Raw genomic sequence first — 22,555 nt, forward strand, 5'->3', positions numbered from 1 at the left:
ACCTAGAATTGTACAGAAACCAGTGGACCGACCAATTCCAGCCACACCCAAAACCAGTGGAGCTGTTGCAACTGTACAGCAGCAAGAAAAGCAAACTCCTGCTACAAAGGCATCACAACAAGTACAGCCCCAGCAAGCTCCAATGCCAGACCTCGAAACTGCTCCCCTAAAGGAGCCAATGACTCCTGCTTCAGAGAAAGAGAAGAAGAACCTAGCACCAGGGTCACCACAGAAGGAGGTATTTCCGGCAGTGGCTTCACAGCAGGACAAAACGCCAGTGGACAAATCAACTCCAACCCCTGTCCAACATCCTCCACACCAAGAGACTCCACAACAACAAGAGCAACAACCTCAGCCTCTAGCAGGGACACCGAAAGGAGAGCCCGGGAAGCCTCAACAACAGCTTCCAAAAGGTGGAGCCTCTCATGCAAAATCTGTACCACCACCACAGGCCCAGCCCACCAAGCAGGAGTCAGGAGGCTTCTTTGGCTTTGGTGGTGCTAAATCTCAGCCTGCTCAGTCAAAGCCTGAAGACTCAGTGTCTGGGAAGATGCTTGGCTTTGGCTCCTCTATCTTCAGCTCGGCATCCACTTTGATCACCTCAGCTGTTCAGGATGAGCACCGCACCACACCTCCAGCTTCCCCCAAGGTGTCTATGACTCCTGCTTTAGTGAAAGAGACCCCAGCACCAGGCTCGTCACAGAAGAAGGAGGTATCCCCGACAGTGGTTTGCCAGCAGGACCAGACGTCAGTGGACAAACCGACTCCAACAGTAGTCCAACAACCTCCACAACAGAAGACTCTACAACAACAAGGACAGCCTCCGCAGCCCTCAGCAGAGGCTGCAAAATCAGAGCCTGATATATCAATAATTGAAGCTGCTAAAGCAGCAGACACTCAAAATCCGGCAAGCCCAGTGCCTGCTCAGAAGGCTCCACTGGAGAACCGGAGAACATCAGAACCTCATAAACCACCACAGCAGCCCATCCCTGGGCGTAGGGAGAGTAGTGCCTTCCCAGCCACAAAGCAACCCCCCAAGCAGGAATCAGGAGGCTTATTTGGCTTTGGAGGTCCCAAATCTCAGTCTGCCTCCTCAAAGCCCGAAGAGTCAGTGTCTGGGAAGATGTTTGGCTTTGGCTCTTCCATTTTCAGCTCTGCCTCCACTTTGATAACCTCAGTTGTTCAGGACGAGCCCCGCACCACACCGCCAGCTTCCCCCAAGATATCTGCACTGGCCCAGACCTCTCCCAAGATGCCTCCTGCAAACGAGACAAAACTACCTGCTGCTCAGAAAGCAGAGGAGAAGAAAGCAGCGCAACCCCAGAAGGCCAATATCCCCCCATCAGTACATGCCAAAGTGGACAAACCCCCATCAGCGCCTCCAAAGGGAGCAGCATCCTCCCAACCAGCTCCCAAAGCAGGCCAATCTACCTGTCCACTCTGCAAGGTGGAACTCAACAAGGGCTCCAAGGACCCTCCCAACTACAACACCTGCACAGAATGCAAGAACACTGTCTGCAACCTCTGTGGATTTAACCCCATGCCACATGAAACTGTAAGTAAATAGTATATGTTTCATCAAAGTAGTTAGCTACTCTAAAATAACTGTTGTGTTTTTTTTTTAGAACAATTGGTTAATGATACGAACTATATATATATATATATATATATATATATATATATATATATATATATACAATGTTTATATTCGCTAGTCTTGTCTTTCATGGGAGTTGTAAGAAAGGATAACAAGATGCTTTGATGGAGTTCTTGTTATTAATATTGTCTTTCCTTAAAAAATATCTAATGTTGGTTTATGATCTTCCTGGAAACCAATTGTAATCTGACAGCATTGTCTTTGAGTATCTTGGCAAGGTTTTGACATTCATGTTCATCTGCTACTGATCACATTTAACATATTGTTAGGTGCATGACTTTTGTCTGAAGGGGTTTGGAGTACATCGTGGCTCCCATACTCTACAGAATATGCTAGGGATGTAACATTCACCGAAACGCATCAGTCCACGGACCCCAAACCAATCCAAATGTAGCATGCATCGTTCAAAAAATAGATTCTAAAGTTATGAATTCACGGTTCACAAGCATTTTCTGCTCATATTACATTCTTTCTACTGTCTGAAAATATCTCTTATCTTGTAACAACTGATGCGTCCTCTCTTCTTCAGTGTTGGACTGCATGTAACTGTGTTGACAGTCATTGATCTACAAGTAATTTTGCATGCCAAACAACCCCAGGCAATGATAGTAGCCTATTCAAACTGCACACTCTGCCCAGCTTTGTTTTGGTTGTTTTGCTTTAAACAATCAGTATGGTCATTTTTAGATTTAAACTCAGCAAAAAAAGAAATGTCCCTTTTTCAGGACCCTGTCTTTCAAAGATAATTCGTAAAAATCCAAATAACTTCACAGATCTTCATTGTAAAGGGTTTAACACTGTTTCCCATGCTTGTTCAATGAACCTTAAACAATTTATGAACATGCACCTGTGGAACGGTCGTTAATACACTAACAGCTTACAGGCGGTAGGCAATTAAGGTCACAGTTATAAAAACTTAGGACACTAAAGAGGCCTTTCTACTGACTCTGAAAAACACCAAAAGAAAGATGCCCAGGGTCCCTGCTCATCTGCGTGAACGTGCCTTAGGCATGCTGCATGGAGGCATGAGGACTGCAGATGTGGCTAGGGCAATGAATTGCAATGTCCGTACTGTGAGATGCCTAAGACAGCGCTACAGGGAGACAGGACGGACAGCTGATCATCCTCGCAAGTGGCATACCACGTGTAACAACACCTGCGCAGGATCGGTATATCCGAACATCACAGCTGAGGGACAGGTACAGGATGGCAACAACAACTGCCCGAGTTACACCAGGAACGCACAATCCCTCCATCAGCGCTCTGACAGTCCTCAATATTCTGAGAGAGGCTGGACTGAGTGCTTGTAGGCCTGTTGTAAGGCAGGTCCTCACCAGACATCACCGGCAACAATGTCGCCTATGGGCACAAACCCACTGTCGCTGGACCAGACAGGACTGGCAAAAAGTGCTCTTCACTGACGAAGTCGCGGTTTTGTCTCACCAGGGGTGATGGTCGGATTTGCGTTTATCGTCGAAGGAACGAGCATTACACCGAGGCCCGTACTCTGGAGCGGGATCGATTTGGAGGTGGAGGGTCCGTCATGGCCTGGGGCGGTGTGTCACAGCATCATCGGACTGAGCTTGTTGTCATTGCAGGCAATCTCAGCGATGTGCGTTACAGGGACGACATCCTCCTCCCTCATGTGGTACCCTTCCTGCAGGCTCATCCTGACATGACCCTCCAGCATGACAATGCCTCCAGCCATACTGCATGTTCTTTGCGTGATTTCCTGCAAGACAGGAATGTCAGTGTTCTGCAATGGCCAGTGAAGATCCTGGATCTCAATCCCATTGAGCACGTCTGGGACCTGTTGGATTGGAGGGTGAGGGCTAGGGCCATTCTCCCCAGAAATGTCCGGGAACTTGCAGGTGCCTTGGTGGAAGAGTGTGGTAACATCTCACAGCAAGAACTGGCAAATCTGTTGCAGTCCATGAGGAGGAGATGCATTGCAGTACTTAATGCAGCTGGTGGCCACACGAGACACTGACTGTTACTTTTGATTTTGACCCCCCCCTTTGTTCAGGGACACATTATTACATTTCTGTTAGTCACATGTCTGTGGAACTTGTTCAGTTTATGTCTCAGTTGTTGAATCCTGTTATGTTCATACAAATATTTACACATGTTAAGTTTGCTGAAAATAAACGCAGTTGACAGTGAGAGGACGTTTCTTGTTTTGCTGAGTTTACATGGTAAAGTTGATCATTTCATAACGAGGCCACCAATCCCTTTTGCGAGGCATGCCCGAAGCGCGAGGAGAAGCTTACTCAGTAAAAACTTTCAAACGGTCAAAACCATCTGGTTTTGAGATAGGGATGAAATCCAAAGTTGTGCTACATATTCATTGGCTTTGCAACAGCAATTTTTTACAGTCAATATTAATACAATACTAGCTCTCACACTTAATCTGCAAAAATGACAAGTTAATCAGTGGGTGATGGTGATTTCAGAACCAAAGTGGAGGGACAAACAACATATGCTTCATTGCCCCGCTGATAGTGGTAGTGGGGTGGTAGATGCCTAGTCTCCCTTATGGCTCAGGTCAGGTGCCTAGATAGTACATACAACATAGATATACAGAATTTAAAAACACTCGCACGACACACACACACACACACACACACACACACACACACACACACACACACACACACACACACACACACACACACACACACACACACACACAGATGTAGAGCATAAGACAGTTATTTTGTATGTATGTCACATGTAGTATGCAGTGTTTAAATAGCAACTAAGATGAGATATATTATTTATATTAATATTATTTTTAGTTATATTATTTTTAGTTATTTTTTATCAACACTGTTATTTTATTTCAGGTAAAGGAATGGCTCTGTCTGACCTGCCAGATGCAGAGAGCACTTGGAGCAATGGAACCCCAGGACCTCCCATGATGAAATCCCAACCCTTGCCCAGCATAGTCTCTACACCTGTTGCACTTCAAAAGGAGAATGTCACACCTGCTGCATCTCAAAAGCCGACCCCAGCTCCAGCTAAACCCCAGAAGGAGGAGATCCCTGTACCTGCGGCTGGCCAAAAAGAGATCACTACACCCAGTGTGCCTCAGGAGACACCAATTCCCGCTGGTACCCCAGCACCAAATGCAGACAAAAAGGAGGAGACCCCACCACTAGGATCCACACAAAATAAACAGGCTTCACCTGCTGTGGCTGAGAAGGAGAATGAAGAACCTAGAATTGTACAGAAACCAGTGGACCAACCAATTCCAGCCACACCCAAAACCAGTGGAGCTGTTGCAACTGTACAGCAGCAAGAAAAGCAAACTCCTGCTACAAAGGCATCACAACAAGTACAGCCCCAGCAAGCTCCAATGCCAGACCTCGAAACTGCTCCCCTAAAGGAGCCAATGACTCCTGCTTCAGAGAAAGAGAAGAAGAACCTAGCACCAGGGTCACCACAGAAGGAGGTATTTCCGGCAGTGGCTTCACAGCAGGACAAAACGCCAGTGGACAAATCAACTCCAACCCCTGTCCAACATCCTCCACACCAAGAGACTCCACAACAACAAGAGCAACAACCTCAGCCTCTAGCAGGGACACCGAAAGGAGAGCCCGGGAAGCCTCAACAACAGCTTCCAAAAGGTGGAGCCTCTCATGCAAAATCTGTACCACCACCACAGGCCCAGCCCACCAAGCAGGAGTCAGGAGGCTTCTTTGGCTTTGGTGGTGCTAAATCTCAGCCTGCTCAGTCAAAGCCTGAAGACTCAGTGTCTGGGAAGATGCTTGGCTTTGGCTCCTCTATCTTCAGCTCGGCATCCACTTTGATCACCTCAGCTGTTCAGGATGAGCACCGCACCACACCTCCAGCTTCCCCCAAGGTGTCTATGACTCCTGCTTTAGTGAAAGAGACCCCAGCACCAGGCTCGTCACAGAAGAAGGAGGTATCCCCGACAGTGGTTTGCCAGCAGGACCAGAAGTCAGTGGACAAACCGACTCCAACAGTAGTCCAACAACCTCCACAACAGAAGACTCTACAACAACAAGGACAGCCTCCGCAGCCCTCAGCAGAGGCTGCAAAATCAGAGCCTGATATATCAATAATTGAAGCTGCTAAAGCAGCAGACACTCAAAATCCGGCAAGCCCAGTGCCTGCTCAGAAGGCTCCACTGGAGAACCGGAGAACATCAGAACCTCATAAACCACCACAGCAGCCCATCCCTGGGCGTAGGGAGAGTAGTGCCTTCCCAGCCACAAAGCAACCCCCCAAGCAGGAATCAGGAGGCTTATTTGGCTTTGGAGGTCCCAAATCTCAGTCTGCCTCCTCAAAGCCCGAAGAGTCAGTGTCTGGGAAGATGTTTGGCTTTGGCTCTTCCATTTTCAGCTCTGCCTCCACTTTGATAACCTCAGTTGTTCAGGACGAGCCCCGCACCACACCGCCAGCTTCCCCCAAGATATCTGCACTGGCCCAGACCTCTCCCAAGATGCCTCCTGCAAACGAGACAAAACTACCTGCTGCTCAGAAAGCAGAGGAGAAGAAAGCAGCGCAACCCCAGAAGGCCAATATCCCCCCATCAGTACATGCCAAAGTGGACAAACCCCCATCAGAGCCTCCAATGGGAGCAGCATCCTCCCAACCAGCTCCCAAAGCAGGCCAATCTACCTGTCCACTCTGCAAGGTGGAACTCAACAAGGGCTCCAAGGACCCTCCCAACTACAACACCTGCACAGAATGCAAGAACACTGTCTGCAACCTCTGTGGATTTAACCCCATGCCACATGAAACTGTAAGTAAATAGTATATGTTTCATCAAAGTAGTTAGCTACTCTAAAATAACTGTTGTGGTTTTTTTTTTAGAACAATTGGTTAATGATACGAACTATATATATATATATATATATATATATATATATATATATATACAATGTTTATATTCGCTAGTCTTGTCTTTCATGGGAGTTGTAAGAAAGGATAACAAGATGCTTTGATGGAGTTCTTGTTATTAATATTGTCTTTCCTTAAAAAATATCTAATGTTGGTTTATGATCTTCCTGGAAACCAATTGTAATCTGACAGCATTGTCTTTGAGTATCTTGGCAAGGTTTTGACATTCATGTTCATCTGCTACTGATCACATTTAACATATTGTTAGGTGCATGACTTTTGTCTGAAGGGGTTTGGAGTACATCGTGGCTCCCATACTCTACAGAATATGCTAGGGATGTAACATTCACCGAAACGCATCAGTCCACGGACCCCAAACCAATCCAAATGTAGCATGCATCGTTCAAAAATAGATTCTAAAGTTATGAATTCACGGTTCACAAGCATTTTCTGCTCATATTACATTCTTTCTACTGTCTGAAAATATCTCTTATCTTGTAACAACTGATGCGTCCTCTCTTCTTCAGTGTTGGACTGCATGTAACTGTGTTGACAGTCATTGATCTACAAGTAATTTTGCATGCCAAACAACCCCAGGCAATGATAGTAGCCTATTCAAACTGCACACTCTGCCCAGCTTTGTTTTGGTTGTTTTGCTTTAAACAATCAGTATGGTCATTTTTAGATTTAAACTCAGCAAAAAAGAAATGTCCCTTTTTCAGGACCCTGTCTTTCAAAGATAATTCGTAAAAATCCAAATAACTTCACAGATCTTCATTGTAAAGGGTTTAACACTGTTTCCCATGCTTGTTCAATGAACCTTAAACAATTTATGAACATGCACCTGTGGAACGGTCGTTAATACACTAACAGCTTACAGGCGGTAGGCAATTAAGGTCACAGTTATAAAAACTTAGGACACTAAAGAGGCCTTTCTACTGACTCTGAAAAACACCAAAAGAAAGATGCCCAGGGTCCCTGCTCATCTGCGTGAACGTGCCTTAGGCATGCTGCATGGAGGCATGAGGACTGCAGATGTGGCTAGGGCAATGAATTGCAATGTCCGTACTGTGAGATGCCTAAGACAGAGCTACAGGGAGACAGGACGGACAGCTGATCATCCTCGCAAGTGGCATACCACGTGTAACAACACCTGCGCAGGATCGGTATATCCGAACATCACAGCTGAGGGACAGGTACAGGATGGCAACAACAACTGCCCGAGTTACACCAGGAACGCACAATCCCTCCATCAGCGCTCTGACAGTCCTCAATATTCTGAGAGAGGCTGGACTGAGGGCTTGTAGGCCTGTTGTAAGGCAGGTCCTCACCAGACATCACCGGCAACAATGTCGCCTATGGGCACAAACCCACTGTCGCTGGACCAGACAGGATTGGCAAAAAGTGCTCTTCACTGACGAGTCGCGGTTTTGTCTCACCAGGGGTGATGGTCGGATTTGCGTTTATCGTCGAAGGAACGAGCATTACACCGAGGCCCGTACTCTGGAGCGGGATCGATTTGGAGGTGGAGGGTCCGTCATGGCCTGGGGCGGTGTGTCACAGCATCATCGGACTGAGCTTGTTGTCATTGCAGGCAATCTCAGCGATGTGCGTTACAGGGACGACATCCTCCTCCCTCATGTGGTACCCTTCCTGCAGGCTCATCCTGACATGACCCTCCAGCATGACAATGCCTCCAGCCATACTGCATGTTCTTTGCGTGATTTCCTGCAAGACAGGAATGTCAGTGTTCTGCAATGGCCAGTGAAGATCCTGGATCTCAATCCCATTGAGCACGTCTGGGACCTGTTGGATTGGAGGGTGAGGGCTAGGGCCATTCTCCCCAGAAATGTCCGGGAACTTGCAGGTGCCTTGGTGGAAGAGTGTGGTAACATCTCACAGCAAGAACTGGCAAATCTGTTGCAGTCCATGAGGAGGAGATGCATTGCAGTACTTAATGCAGCTGGTGGCCACACGAGACACTGACTTTTACTTTTGATTTTGACCCCCCCTTTGTTCAGGGACACATTATTACATTTCTGTTAGTCACATGTCTGTGGAACTTGTTCAGTTTATGTCTCAGTTGTTGAATCCTGTTATGTTCATACAAATATTTACACATGTTAAGTTTGCTGAAAATAAACGCAGTTGACAGTGAGAGGACGTTTCTTGTTTTGCTGAGTTTACATGGTAAAGTTGATCATTTCATAACGAGGCCACCAATCCCTTTTGCGAGGCATGCCCGAAGCGCGAGGAGAAGCTTACTCAGTAAAAACTTTCAAACGGTCAAAACCATCTGGTTTTGAGATAGGGATGAAATCCAAAGTTGTGCTACATATTCATTGGCTTTGCAACAGCAATTTTTTACAGTCAATATTAATACAATACTAGCTCACACACTTAATCTGCAAAAATTACAAGTTAATCAGTGGGTGATGGTGATTTCAGAACCAAAGTGGAGGGACAAACAACATATGCTTCATTGCCCCGCTGATAGTGGTAGTGGGGTGGTAGATGCCTAGTCTCCCTTATGGCTCAGGTCAGGTGCCTAGATAGTACATACAACATAGATATACAGAATTTAAAAACACTCGCACGCACACACACACCCACACACACACACACACACACACACACACACACACACACACACACACACACACACACACACACACACACACACACACACAGATGTAGAGCATAAGACAGTTATTTTGTATGTATGTCACATGTAGTATGCAGTGTTTAAATAGCAACTAAGATGAGATATATTATTTATATTAATATTATTTTTAGTTATATTATTTTTAGTTATTTTTTATCAACACTGTTATTTTATTTCAGGTAAAGGAATGGCTCTGTCTGACCTGCCAGATGCAGAGAGCACTTGGAGCAATGGAACCCCCAGGACCTCCCATGATGAAATCCCAACCCTTGCCCAGCATAGTCTCTACACCTGTTGCACTTCAAAAGGAGAATGTCACACCTGCTGCATCTCAAAAGCCGACCCCAGCTCCAGCTAAACCCCAGAAGGAGGAGATCCCTGTACCTGCGGCTGGCCAAAAAGAGATCACTACACCCAGTGTGCCTCAGGAGACACCAATTCCCGCTGGTACCCCAGCACCAAATGCAGACAAAAAGGAGGAGACCCCACCACTAGGATCCACACAAAATAAACAGGCTTCACCTGCTGTGGCTGAGAAGGAGAATGAAGAACCTAGAATTGTACAGAAACCAGTGGACCAACCAATTCCAGCCACACCCAAAACCAGTGGAGCTGTTGCAACTGTACAGCAGCAAGAAAAGCAAACTCCTGCTACAAAGGCATCACAACAAGTACAGCCCCAGCAAGCTCCAATGCCAGACCTCGAAACTGCTCCCCTAAAGGAGCCAATGACTCCTGCTTCAGAGAAAGAGAAGAAGAACCTAGCACCAGGGTCACCACAGAAGGAGGTATTTCCGGCAGTGGCTTCACAGCAGGACAAAACGCCAGTGGACAAATCAACTCCAACCCCTGTCCAACATCCTCCACACCAAGAGACTCCACAACAACAAGAGCAACAACCTCAGCCTCTAGCAGGGACACCGAAAGGAGAGCCCGGGAAGCCTCAACAACAGCTTCCAAAAGGTGGAGCCTCTCATGCAAAATCTGTACCACCACCACAGGCCCAGCCCACCAAGCAGGAGTCAGGAGGCTTCTTTGGCTTTGGTGGTGCTAAATCTCAGCCTGCTCAGTCAAAGCCTGAAGACTCAGTGTCTGGGAAGATGCTTGGCTTTGGCTCCTCTATCTTCAGCTCGGCATCCACTTTGATCACCTCAGCTGTTCAGGATGAGCACCGCACCACACCTCCAGCTTCCCCCAAGGTGTCTATGACTCCTGCTTTAGTGAAAGAGACCCCAGCACCAGGCTCGTCACAGAAGAAGGAGGTATCCCCGACAGTGGTTTGCCAGCAGGACCAGAAGTCAGTGGACAAACCGACTCCAACAGTAGTCCAACAACCTCCACAACAGAAGACTCTACAACAACAAGGACAGCCTCCGCAGCCCTCAGCAGAGGCTGCAAAATCAGAGCCTGATATATCAATAATTGAAGCTGCTAAAGCAGCAGACACTCAAAATCCGGCAAGCCCAGTGCCTGCTCAGAAGGCTCCACTGGAGAACCGGAGAACATCAGAACCTCATAAACCACCACAGCAGCCCATCCCTGGGCGTAGGGGAGAGTAGTGCCTTCCCAGCCACAAAGCAACCCCCCAAGCAGGAATCAGGAGGCTTATTTGGCTTTGGAGGTCCCAAATCTCAGTCTGCCTCCTCAAAGCCCGAAGAGTCAGTGTCTGGGAAGATGTTTGGCTTTGGCTCTTCCATTTTCAGCTCTGCCTCCACTTTGATAACCTCAGTTGTTCAGGACGAGCCCCGCACCACACCGCCAGCTTCCCCAAGATATCTGCACTGGCCCAGACCTCTCCCAAGATGCCTCCTGCAAACGAGACAAAACTACCTGCTGCTCAGAAAGCAGAGGAGAAGAAAGCAGCGCAACCCCAGAAGGCCAATATCCCCCCATCAGTACATGCCAAAGTGGACAAACCCCCATCAGCGCCTCCAAAGGGAGCAGCATCCTCCCAACCAGCTCCCAAAGCAGGCCAATCTACCTGTCCACTCTGCAAGGTGGAACTCAACAAGGGCTCCAAGGACCCTCCCAACTACAACACCTGCACAGAATGCAAGAACACTGTCTGCAACCTCTGTGGATTTAACCCCATGCCACATGAAACTGTAAGTAAATAGTATATGTTTCATCAAAGTAGTTAGCTACTCTAAAATAACTGTTGTGTTTTTTTTTTAGAACAATTGGTTAATGATACGAACTATATATATATATATATATATATATATATATATATATATATATATATATATATATATATATATATACAATGTTTATATTCGCTAGTCTTGTCTTTCATCGGAGTTGTAAGAAAGGATAACAAGATGCTTTGATGGAGTTCTTGTTATTAATATTGTCTTTCCTTAAAAAATATCTAATGTTGGTTTATGATCTTCCTGGAAACCAATTGTAATCTGACAGCATTGTCTTTGAGTATCTTGGCAAGGTTTTGACATTCATGTTCATCTGCTACTGATCACATTTAACATATTGTTAGGTGCATGACTTTTGTCTGAAGGGGTTTGGAGTACATCGTGGCTCCCATACTCTACAGAATATGCTAGGGATGTAACATTCACCGAAACGCATCAGTCCACGGACCCCAAACCAATCCAAATGTAGCATGCATCGTTCAAAAATAGATTCTAAAGTTATGAATTCACGGTTCACAAGCATTTTCTGCTCATATTACATTCTTTCTACTGTCTGAAAATATCTCTTATCTTGTAACAACTGATGCGTCCTCTCTTCTTCAGTGTTGGACTGCATGTAACTGTGTTGACAGTCATTGATCTACAAGTAATTTTGCATGCCAAACAACCCCAGGCAATGATAGTAGCCTATTCAAACTGCACACTCTGCCCAGCTTTGTTTTGGTTGTTTTGCTTTAAACAATCAGTATGGTCATTTTTAGATTTAAACTCAGCAAAAAAGAAATGTCCCTTTTTCAGGACCCTGTCTTTCAAAGATAATTCGTAAAAATCCAAATAACTTCACAGATCTTCATTGTAAAGGGTTTAACACTGTTTCCCATGCTTGTTCAATGAACCTTAAACAATTTATGAACATGCACCTGTGGAACGGTCGTTAATACACTAACAGCTTACAGGCGGTAGGCAATTAAGGTCACAGTTATAAAAACTTAGGACACTAAAGAGGCCTTTCTACTGACTCTGAAAAACACCAAAAGAAAGATGCCCAGGGTCCCTGCTCATCTGCGTGAACGTGCCTTAGGCATGCTGCATGGAGGCATGAGGACTGCAGATGTGGCTAGGGCAATGAATTGCAATGTCCGTACTGTGAGATGCCTAAGACAGCGCTACAGGGAGACAGGACGGACAGCTGATCATCCTCGCAAGTGGCATACCACGTGTAACAACACCTGCGCAGGATCGGTATATCCGAACATCACAGCTGAGGGACAGGTACAGGATGGCAACAACAACTGCCCGAGTTACACCAGGAACGCACAATCCCTCCATCAGCGCTCTGACAGTCCTCAATATTCTGAGAGAGGCTGGACTGAGGGCTTGTAGGCCTGTTGTAAGGCAGGTCCTCACCAGACATCACCGGCAACAATGTCGCCTATGGGCACAAACCCACTGTCGCTGGACCAGACAGGACTGGCAAAAAGTGCTCTTCACTGACGAGTCGCGGTTTTGTCTCACCAGGGGTGATGGTCGGATTTGCGTTTATCGTCGAAGGAACGAGCATTACACCGAGGCCCGTACTCTGGAGCGGGATCGATTTGGAGGTGGAGGGTCCGTCATGGCCTGGGGCGGTGTGTCACAGCATCATCGGACTGAGCTTGTTGTCATTGCAGGCAATCTCAGCGATGTGCGTTACAGGGACGACATCCTCCTCCCTCATGTGGTACCCTTCCTGCAGGCTCATCCTGACATGACCCTCCAGCATGACAATGCCTCCAGCCATACTGCATGTTCTTTGCGTGATTTCCTGCAAGACAGGAATGTCAGTGTTCTGCAATGGCCAGTGAAGATCCTGGATCTCAATCCCATTGAGCACGTCTGGGACCTGTTGGATTGGAGGGTGAGGGCTAGGGCCATTCTCCCCAGAAATGTCCGGGAACTTGCAGGTGCCTTGGTGGAAGAGTGTGGTAACATCTCACAGCAAGAACTGGCAAATCTGTTGCAGTCCATGAGGAGGAGATGCATTGCAGTACTTAATGCAGCTGGTGGCCACACGAGACACTGACTGTTACTTTTGATTTTGACCCCCCCTTTGTTCAGGGACACATTATTACATTTCTGTTAGTCACATGTCTGTGGAACTTGTTCAGTTTATGTCTCAGTTGTTGAATCCTGTTATGTTCATACAAATATTTACACATGTTAAGTTTGCTGAAAATAAACGCAGTTGACAGTGAGAGGACGTTTCTTGTTTTGCTGAGTTTACATGGTAAAGTTGATCATTTCATAACGAGGCCACCAATCCCTTTTGCGAGGCATGCCCGAGCGCGAGGAGAAGCTTACTCAGTAAAAACTTTCAAACGGTCAAAACCATCTGGTTTTGAGATAGGGATGAAATCCAAAGTTGTGCTACATATTCATTGGCTTTGCAACAGCAATTTTTACAGTCAATATTAATACAATACTAGCTCACACACTTAATCTGCAAAAATTACAAGTTAATCAGTGGGTGATGGTGATTTCAGAACCAAAGTGGAGGGACAAACAACATATGCTTCATTGCCCCGCTGATAGTGGTAGTGGGGTGGTAGATGCCTAGTCTCCCTTATGGCTCAGGTCAGGTGCCTAGATAGTACATACAACATAGATATACAGAATTTAAAAACACTCGCACGCACACACACACTCTCACACAAACACACACACACACACACACACACACACACACACACACACACACACACACACACACACACACACACACACACACACACACAGATGTAGAGCATAAGACAGTTATTTTGTATGTATGTCACATGTAGTATGCAGTGTTTAAATAGCAACTAAGATGAGATATATTATTTATATTAATATTATTTTTAGTTATATTATTTTTAGTTATTTTTATCAACACTGTTATTTTATTTCAGGTAAAGGAATGGCTCTGTCTGACCTGCCAGATGCAGAGAGCACTTGGAGCAATGGAACCCCCAGGACCTCCCATGATGAAATCCCAACCCTTGCCCAGCATAGTCTCTACACCTGTTGCACTTCAAAAGGAGAATGTCACACCTGCTGCATCTCAAAAGCCGACCCCAGCTCCAGCTAAACCCCAGAAGGAGGAGATCCCTGTACCTGCGGCTGGCCAAAAAGAGATCACTACACCCAGTGTGCCTCAGGAGACACCAATTCCCGCTGGTACCCCAGCACCAAATGCAGACAAAAAGGAGGAGACCCCACCACTAGGATCCACACAAAATAAACAGGCTTCACCTGCTGTGGCTGAGAAGGAGAATGAAGAACCTAGAATTGTACAGAAACCAGTGGACCAACCAATTCCAGCCACACCCAAAACCAGTGGAGCTGTTGCAACTGTACAGCAGCAAGAAAAGCAAACTCCTGCTACAAAGGCATCACAACAAGTACAGCCCCAGCAAGCTCCAATGCCAGACCTCGAAACTGCTCCCCTAAAGGAGCCAATGACTCCTGCTTCAGAGAAAGAGAAGAAGAACCTAGCACCAGGGTCACCACAGAAGGAGGTATTTCCGGCAGTGGCTTCACAGCAGGACAAAACGCCAGTGGACAAATCAACTCCAACCCCTGTCCAACATCCTCCACACCAAGAGACTCCACAACAACAAGAGCAACAACCTCAGCCTCTAGCAGGGACACCGAAAGGAGAGCCCGGGAAGCCTCAACAACAGCTTCCAAAAGGTGGAGCCTCTCATGCAAAATCTGTACCACCACCACAGGCCCAGCCCACCAAGCAGGAGTCAGGAGGCTTCTTTGGCTTTGGTGGTGCTAAATCTCAGCCTGCTCAGTCAAAGCCTGAAGACTCAGTGTCTGGGAAGATGCTTGGCTTTGGCTCCTCTATCTTCAGCTCGGCATCCACTTTGATCACCTCAGCTGTTCAGGATGAGCACCGCACCACACCTCCAGCTTCCCCCAAGGTGTCTATGACTCCTGCTTTAGTGAAAGAGACCCCAGCACCAGGCTCGTCACAGAAGAAGGAGGTATCCCCGACAGTGGTTTGCCAGCAGGACCAGACGTCAGTGGACAAACCGACTCCAACAGTAGTCCAACAACCTCCACAACAGAAGACTCTACAACAACAAGGACAGCCTCCGCAGCCCTCAGCAGAGGCTGCAAAATCAGAGCCTGATATATCAATAATTGAAGCTGCTAAAGCAGCAGACACTCAAAATCCGGCAAGCCCAGTGCCTGCTCAGAAGGCTCCACTGGAGAACCGGAGAACATCAGAACCTCATAAACCACCACAGCAGCCCATCCCTGGGCGTAGGGAGAGTAGTGCCTTCCCAGCCACAAAGCAACCCCCCAAGCAGGAATCAGGAGGCTTATTTGGCTTTGGAGGTCCCAAATCTCAGTCTGCCTCCTCAAAGCCCGAAGAGTCAGTGTCTGGGAAGATGTTTGGCTTTGGCTCTTCCATTTTCAGCTCTGCCTCCACTTTGATAACCTCAGTTGTTCAGGACGAGCCCCGCACCACACCGCCAGCTTCCCCCAAGATATCTGCACTGGCCCAGACCTCTCCCAAGATGCCTCCTGCAAACGAGACAAAACTACCTGCTGCTCAGAAAGCAGAGGAGAAGAAAGCAGCGCAACCCCAGAAGGCCAATATCCCCCCATCAGTACATGCCAAAGTGGACAAACCCCCATCAGCGCCTCCAAAGGGAGCAGCATCCTCCCAACCAGCTCCCAAAGCAGGCCAATCTACCTGTCCACTCTGCAAGGTGGAACTCAACAAGGGCTCCAAGGACCCTCCCAACTACAACACCTGCACAGAATGCAAGAACACTGTCTGCAACCTCTGTGGATTTAACCCCATGCCACATGAAACTGTAAGTAAATAGTATATGTTTCATCAAAGTAGTTAGCTACTCTAAAATAACTGTTGTGGGTTTTTTTTTAGAACAATTGGTTAATGATACGAACTATATATATATATATATATATATACAATGTTTATATTCGCTAGTCTTGTCTTTCATGGGAGTTGTAAGAAAGGATAACAAGATGCTTTGATGGAGTTCTTGTTATTAATATTGTCTTTCCTTAAAAAATATCTAATGTTGGTTTATGATCTTCCTGGAAACCAATTGTAATCTGACAGCATTGTCTTTGAGTATCTTGGCAAGGTTTTGACATTCATGTTCATCTGCTACTGATCACATTTAACATATTGTTAGGTGCATGACTTTTGTCTGAAGGGGTTTGGAGTACATCGTGGCTCCCATACTCTACAGAATATGCTAGGGATGTAACATTCACCGAAACGCATCAGTCCACGGACCCCAAACCAATCCAAATGTAGCATGCATCGTTCAAAAAATAGATTGTAAAGTTATGAATCACGGTTCACAAGCATTTTCTGCTCATATTACATTCTTTCTACTGTCTGAAAATATCTCTTATCTTGTAACAACTGATGCGTCCTCTCTTCTTCAGTGTTGGACTGCATGTAACTGTGTTGACAGTCATTGATCTACAAGTAATTTTGCATGCCAAACAACCCCAGGCAATGATAGTAGCCTATTCAAACTGCACACTCTGCCCAGCTTTGTTTTGGTTGTTTTGCTTTAAACAATCAGTATGGTCATTTTTAGATTTAAACTCAGCAAAAAAGAAATGTCCCTTTTTCAGGACCCTGTCTTTCAAAGATAATTCGTAAAAATCCAAATAACTTCACAGATCTTCATTGTAAAGGGTTTAACACTGTTTCCCATGCTTGTTCAATGAACCTTAAACAATTTATGAACATGCACCTGTGGAACGGTCGTTAATACACTAACAGCTTACAGGCGGTAGGCAATTAAGGTCACAGTTATAAAAGCTTAGGACACTAAAGAGGCCTTTCTACTGACTCTGAAAAACACCAAAAGAAAGATGCCCAGGGTCCCTGCTCATCTGCGTGAACGTGCCTTAGGCATGCTGCATGGAGGCATGAGGACTGCAGATGTGGCTAGGGCAATGAATTGCAATGTCCGTACTGTGAGATGCCTAAGACAGCGCTACAGGGAGACAGGACGGACAGCTGATCATCCTCGCAAGTGGCATACCACGTGTAACAACACCTGCGCAGGATCGGTATATCCGAACATCACAGCTGAGGGACAGGTACAGGATGGCAACAACAACTGCCCGAGTTACACCAGGAACGCACAATCCCTCCATCAGCGCTCTGACAGTCCTCAATATTCTGAGAGAGGCTGGACTGAGGGCTTGTAGGCCTGTTGTAAGGCAGGTCCTCACCAGACATCACCGGCAACAATGTCGCCTATGGGCACAAACCCACTGTCGCTGGACCAGACAGGACTGGCAAAAAGTGCTCTTCACTGACGAGTCGCGGTTTTGTCTCACCAGGGGTGATGGTCGGATTTGCGTTTATCGTCGAAGGAACGAGCATTACACCGAGGCCCGTACTCTGGAGCGGGATCGATTTGGAGGTGGAGGGTCCGTCATGGCCTGGGGCGGTGTGTCACAGCATCATCGGACTGAGCTTGTTGTCATTGCAGGCAATCTCAGCGATGTGCGTTACAGGGACGACATCCTCCTCCCTCATGTGGTACCCTTCCTGCAGGCTCATCCTGACATGACCCTCCAGCATGACAATGCCTCCAGCCATACTGCATGTTCTTTGCGTGATTTCCTGCAAGACAGGAATGTCAGTGTTCTGCAATGGCCAGTGAAGATCCTGGATCTCAATCCCATTGAGCACGTCTGGGACCTGTTGGATTGGAGGGTGAGGGCTAGGGCCATTCTCCCCAGAAATGTCCGGGAACTTGCAGGTGCCTTGGTGGAAGAGTGTGGTAACATCTCACAGCAAGAACTGGCAAATCTGTTGCAGTCCATGAGGAGGAGATGCATTGCAGTACTTAATGCAGCTGGTGGCCACACGAGACACTGACTGTTACTTTTGATTTTGACCCCCCTTTGTTCAGGGACACATTATTACATTTATGTTAGTCACATGTCTGTGGAACTTGTTCAGTTTATGTCTCAGTTGTTGAATCCTGTTATGTTCATACAAATATTTACACATGTTAAGTTTGCTGAAAATAAACGCAGTTGACAGTGAGAGGACGTTTCTTGTTTTGCTGAGTTTACATGGTAAAGTTGATCATTTCATAACGAGGCCACCAATCCCTTTTGCGAGGCATGCCCGAAGCGCGAGGAGAAGCTTACTCAGTAAAAACTTTCAAACGGTCAAAACCATCTGGTTTTGAGATAGGGATGAAATCCAAAGTTGTGCTACATATTCATTGGCTTTGCAACAGCAATTTTTTACAGTCAATATTAATACAATACTAGCTCACACACTTAATCTGCAAAAATTACAAGTTAATCAGTGGGTGATGGTGATTTCAGAACCAAAGTGGAGGGACAAACAACATATGCTTCATTGCCCCGCTGATAGTGGTAGTGGGGTGGTAGATGCCTAGTCTCACTTATGGCTCAGGTCAGGTGCCTAGATAGTACATACAACATAGATATACAGAATTTAAAAACACTCGCACGCACACACACACTCTCACACAAACAACACACACACACACACACACACACACACACACACACACACACACACACACACACACACACACACAGATGTAGAGCATAAGACAGTTATTTTGTATGTATGTCACATGTAGTATGCAGTGTTTAAATAGCAACTAAGATGAGATATATTATTTATATTAATATTATTTTTAGTTATATTATTTTTAGTTATTTTTTATCAACACTGTTATTTTATTTCAGGTAAAGGAATGGCTCTGTCTGACCTGCCAGATGCAGAGAGCACTTGGAGCAATGGAACCCCAGGACCTCCCATGATGAAATCCCAACCCTTGCCCAGCATAGTCTCTACACCTGTTGCACTTCAAAAGGAGAATGTCACACCTGCTGCATCTCAAAAGCCGACCCCAGCTCCAGCTAAACCCCAGAAGGAGGAGATCCCTGTACCTGCGGCTGGCCAAAAAGAGATCACTACACCCAGTGTGCCTCAGGAGACACCAATTCCCGCTGGTACCCCAGCACCAAATGCAGACAAAAAGGAGGAGACCCCACCACTAGGATCCACACAAAATAAACAGGCTTCACCTGCTGTGGCTGAGAAGGAGAATGAAGAACCTAGAATTGTACAGAAACCAGTGGACCAACCAATTCCAGCCACACCCAAAACCAGTGGAGCTGTTGCAACTGTACAGCAGCAAGAAAAGCAAACTCCTGCTACAAAGGCATCACAACAAGTACAGCCCCAGCAAGCTCCAATGCCAGACCTCGAAACTGCTCCCCTAAAGGAGCCAATGACTCCTGCTTCAGAGAAAGAGAAGAAGAACCTAGCACCAGGGTCACCACAGAAGGAGGTATTTCCGGCAGTGGCTTCACAGCAGGACAAAACGCCAGTGGACAAATCAACTCCAACCCCTGTCCAACATCCTCCACACCAAGAGACTCCACAACAACAAGAGCAACAACCTCAGCCTCTAGCAGGGACACAGAAAGGAGAGCCCGGGAAGCCTCAACAACAGCTTCCAAAAGGTGGAGCCTCTCATGCAAAATCTGTACCACCACCACAGGCCCAGCCCACCAAGCAGGAGTCAGGAGGCTTCTTTGGCTTTGGTGGTGCTAAATCTCAGCCTGCTCAGTCAAAGCCTGAAGACTCAGTGTCTGGGAAGATGCTTGGCTTTGGCTCCTCTATCTTCAGCTCGGCATCCACTTTGATCACCTCAGCTGTTCAGGATGAGCACCGCACCACACCTCCAGCTTCCCCCCAAGGTGTCTATGACTCCTGCTTTAGTGAAAGAGACCCCAGCACCAGGCTCGTCACAGAAGAAGGAGGTATCCCCGACAGTGGTTTGCCAGCAGGACCAGACGTCAGTGGACAAACCGACTCCAACAGTAGTCCAACAACCTCCACAACAGAAGACTCTACAACAACAAGGACAGCCTCCGCAGCCCTCAGCAGAGGCTGCAAAATCAGAGCCTGATATATCAATAATTGAAGCTGCTAAAGCAGCAGACACTCAAAATCCGGCAAGCCCAGTGCCTGCTCAGAAGGCTCCACTGGAGAACCGGAGAACATCAGAACCTCATAAACCACCACAGCAGCCCATCCCTGGGCGTAGGGAGAGTAGTGCCTTCCCAGCCACAAAGCAACCCCCCAAGCAGGAATCAGGAGGCTTATTTGGCTTTGGAGGTCCCAAATCTCAGTCTGCCTCCTCAAAGCCCGAAGAGTCAGTGTCTGGGAAGATGTTTGGCTTTGGCTCTTCCATTTTCAGCTCTGCCTCCACTTTGATAACCTCAGTTGTTCAGGACGAGCCCCGCACCACACCGCCAGCTTCCCCCAAGATATCTGCACTGGCCCAGACCTCTCCCAAGATGCCTCCTGCAAATGAGACAAAACTACCTGCTGCTCAGAAAGCAGAGGAGAAGAAAGCAGCGCAACCCCAGAAGGCCAATATCCCCCCATCAGTACATGCCAAAGTGGACAAACCCCCATCAGCGCCTCCAAAGGGAGCAGCATCCTCCCAACCAGCTCCCAAAGCAGGCCAATCTACCTGTCCACTCTGCAAGGTGGAACTCAACAAGGGCTCCAAGGACCCTCCCAACTACAACACCTGCACAGAATGCAAGAACACTGTCTGCAACCTCTGTGGATTTAACCCCATGCCACATGAAACTGTAAGTAAATAGTATATGTTTCATCAAAGTAGTTAGCTACTCTAAAATAACTGTTGTGGGTTTTTTTTTAGAACAATTGGTTAATGATACGAACTATATATATATATATATATATACAATGTTTATATTCGCTAGTCTTGTCTTTCATGGGAGTTGTAAGAAAGGATAACAAGATGCTTTGATGGAGTTCTTGTTATTAATATTGTCTTTCCTTAAAAAATATCTAATGTTGGTTTATGATCTTCCTGGAAACCAATTGTAATCTGACAGCATTGTCTTTGAGTATATTGGCAAGGTTTTGACATTCATGTTCATCTGCTACTGATCACATTTAACATATTGTTAGGTGCATGACTTTTGTCTGAAGGGGTTTGGAGTACATCGTGGCTCCCATACTCTACAGAATATGCTAGGGATGTAACATTCACCGAAACGCATCAGTCCACGGACCCCAAACCAATCCAAATGTAGCATGCATCGTTCAAAAAATAGATTCTAAAGTTATGAATTCACGGTTCACAAGCATTTTCTGCTCATATTACATTCTTTCTACTGTCTGAAAATATCTCTTATCTTGTAACAACTGATGCGTCCTCTCTTCTTCAGTGTTGGACTGCATGTAACTGTGTTGACAGTCATTGATCTACAAGTAATTTTGCATGCCAAACAACCCCAGGCAATGATAGTAGCCTATTCAAACTGCACACTCTGCCCAGCTTTGTTTTGGTTGTTTTGCTTTAAACAATCAGTATGGTCAATTTTAGATTTAAACTCAGCAAAAAAGAAATGTCCTTTTTCAGGACCCTGTCTTTCAAAGATAATTCGTAAAAATCCAAATAACTTCACAGATCTTCATTGTAAAGGGTTTAACACTGTTTCCCATGCTTGTTCAATGAACCTTAAACAATTTATGAACATGCACCTGTGGAACGGTCGTTAATACACTAACAGCTTACAGGCGGTAGGCAATTAAGGTCACAGTTATAAAAACTTAGGACACTAAAGAGGCCTTTCTACTGACTCTGAAAAACACCAAAAGAAAGATGCCCAGGGTCCCTGCTCATCTGCGTGAACGTGCCTTAGGCATGCTGCATGGAGGCATGAGGACTGCAGATGTGGCTAGGGCAATGAATTGCAATGTCCGTACTGTGAGATGCCTAAGACAGCGCTACAGGGAGACAGGACGGACAGCTGATCATCCTCGCAAGTGGCATACCACGTGTAACAACACCTGCGCAGGATCGGTATATCCGAACATCACAGCTGAGGGACAGGTACAGGATGGCAACAACAACTGCCCGAGTTACACCAGGAACGCACAATCCCTCCATCAGCGCTCTGACAGTCCTCAATATTCTGAGAGAGGCTGGACTGAGGGCTTGTAGGCCTGTTGTAAGGCAGGTCCTCACCAGACATCACCGGCAACAATGTCGCCTATGGGCACAAACCCACTGTCGCTGGACCAGACAGGACTGGCAAAAAGTGCTCTTCACTGACGAAGTCGCGGTTTTGTCT

General features: G+C 46.6%; 2 protein-coding genes across 2 annotated transcripts in view; both read left to right on the top strand.

Moving 5' to 3' along the window:
- The first annotated feature begins 4,511 nt into the window (after positions 1-4,511).
- LOC123724557 (protein piccolo-like) lies at positions 4,512-19,189 on the top strand. The gene is made up of 5 exons (XM_045688729.1): positions 4,512-6,428; positions 9,371-10,746; positions 10,921-11,296; positions 14,269-16,194; positions 19,115-19,189. Exons 1-5 carry the CDS (start codon positions 4,512-4,514, stop codon positions 19,187-19,189), a joined length of 5,670 nt encoding a protein of 1,889 aa, XP_045544685.1.
- LOC123724558 (protein piccolo-like) overlaps positions 19,189-22,555 on the top strand; it is a 61,272-nt gene continuing 57,905 nt past the window's right edge. The window contains exons 1-2 of the mRNA XM_045688730.1: positions 19,189-20,067; positions 20,123-21,040. Coding sequence (XP_045544686.1) covers positions 19,189-20,067; positions 20,123-21,040 — 1,797 coding nt within the window. The remainder of the gene's footprint in view (positions 20,068-20,122; positions 21,041-22,555) is intronic.

Source organism: Salmo salar, chromosome ssa10, assembly GCF_905237065.1.
Source record: "Salmo salar chromosome ssa10, Ssal_v3.1, whole genome shotgun sequence".
NCBI classification, from domain to species: Eukaryota; Metazoa; Chordata; class Actinopteri; order Salmoniformes; family Salmonidae; genus Salmo; species Salmo salar.

Coding starts and splice junctions, on each gene's coding strand:
- LOC123724557 (XM_045688729.1), top strand. CDS start 4,512: ATGGCTCTGTCTGACCTGCCAGATGCAGAGAGCACTTGGAGCAATGGA. Junction 10,747..10,920: donor ATCCCTGGGCGTAGGGGAGA/GTAGTGCCTTCC, acceptor TGATAACCTCAG/TTGTTCAGGACGAGCCCCGC. Junction 16,195..19,114: donor ACCCCATGCCACATGAAACT/GTAAGTAAATAG, acceptor ATTTTATTTCAG/GTAAAGGAATGGCTCTGTCT.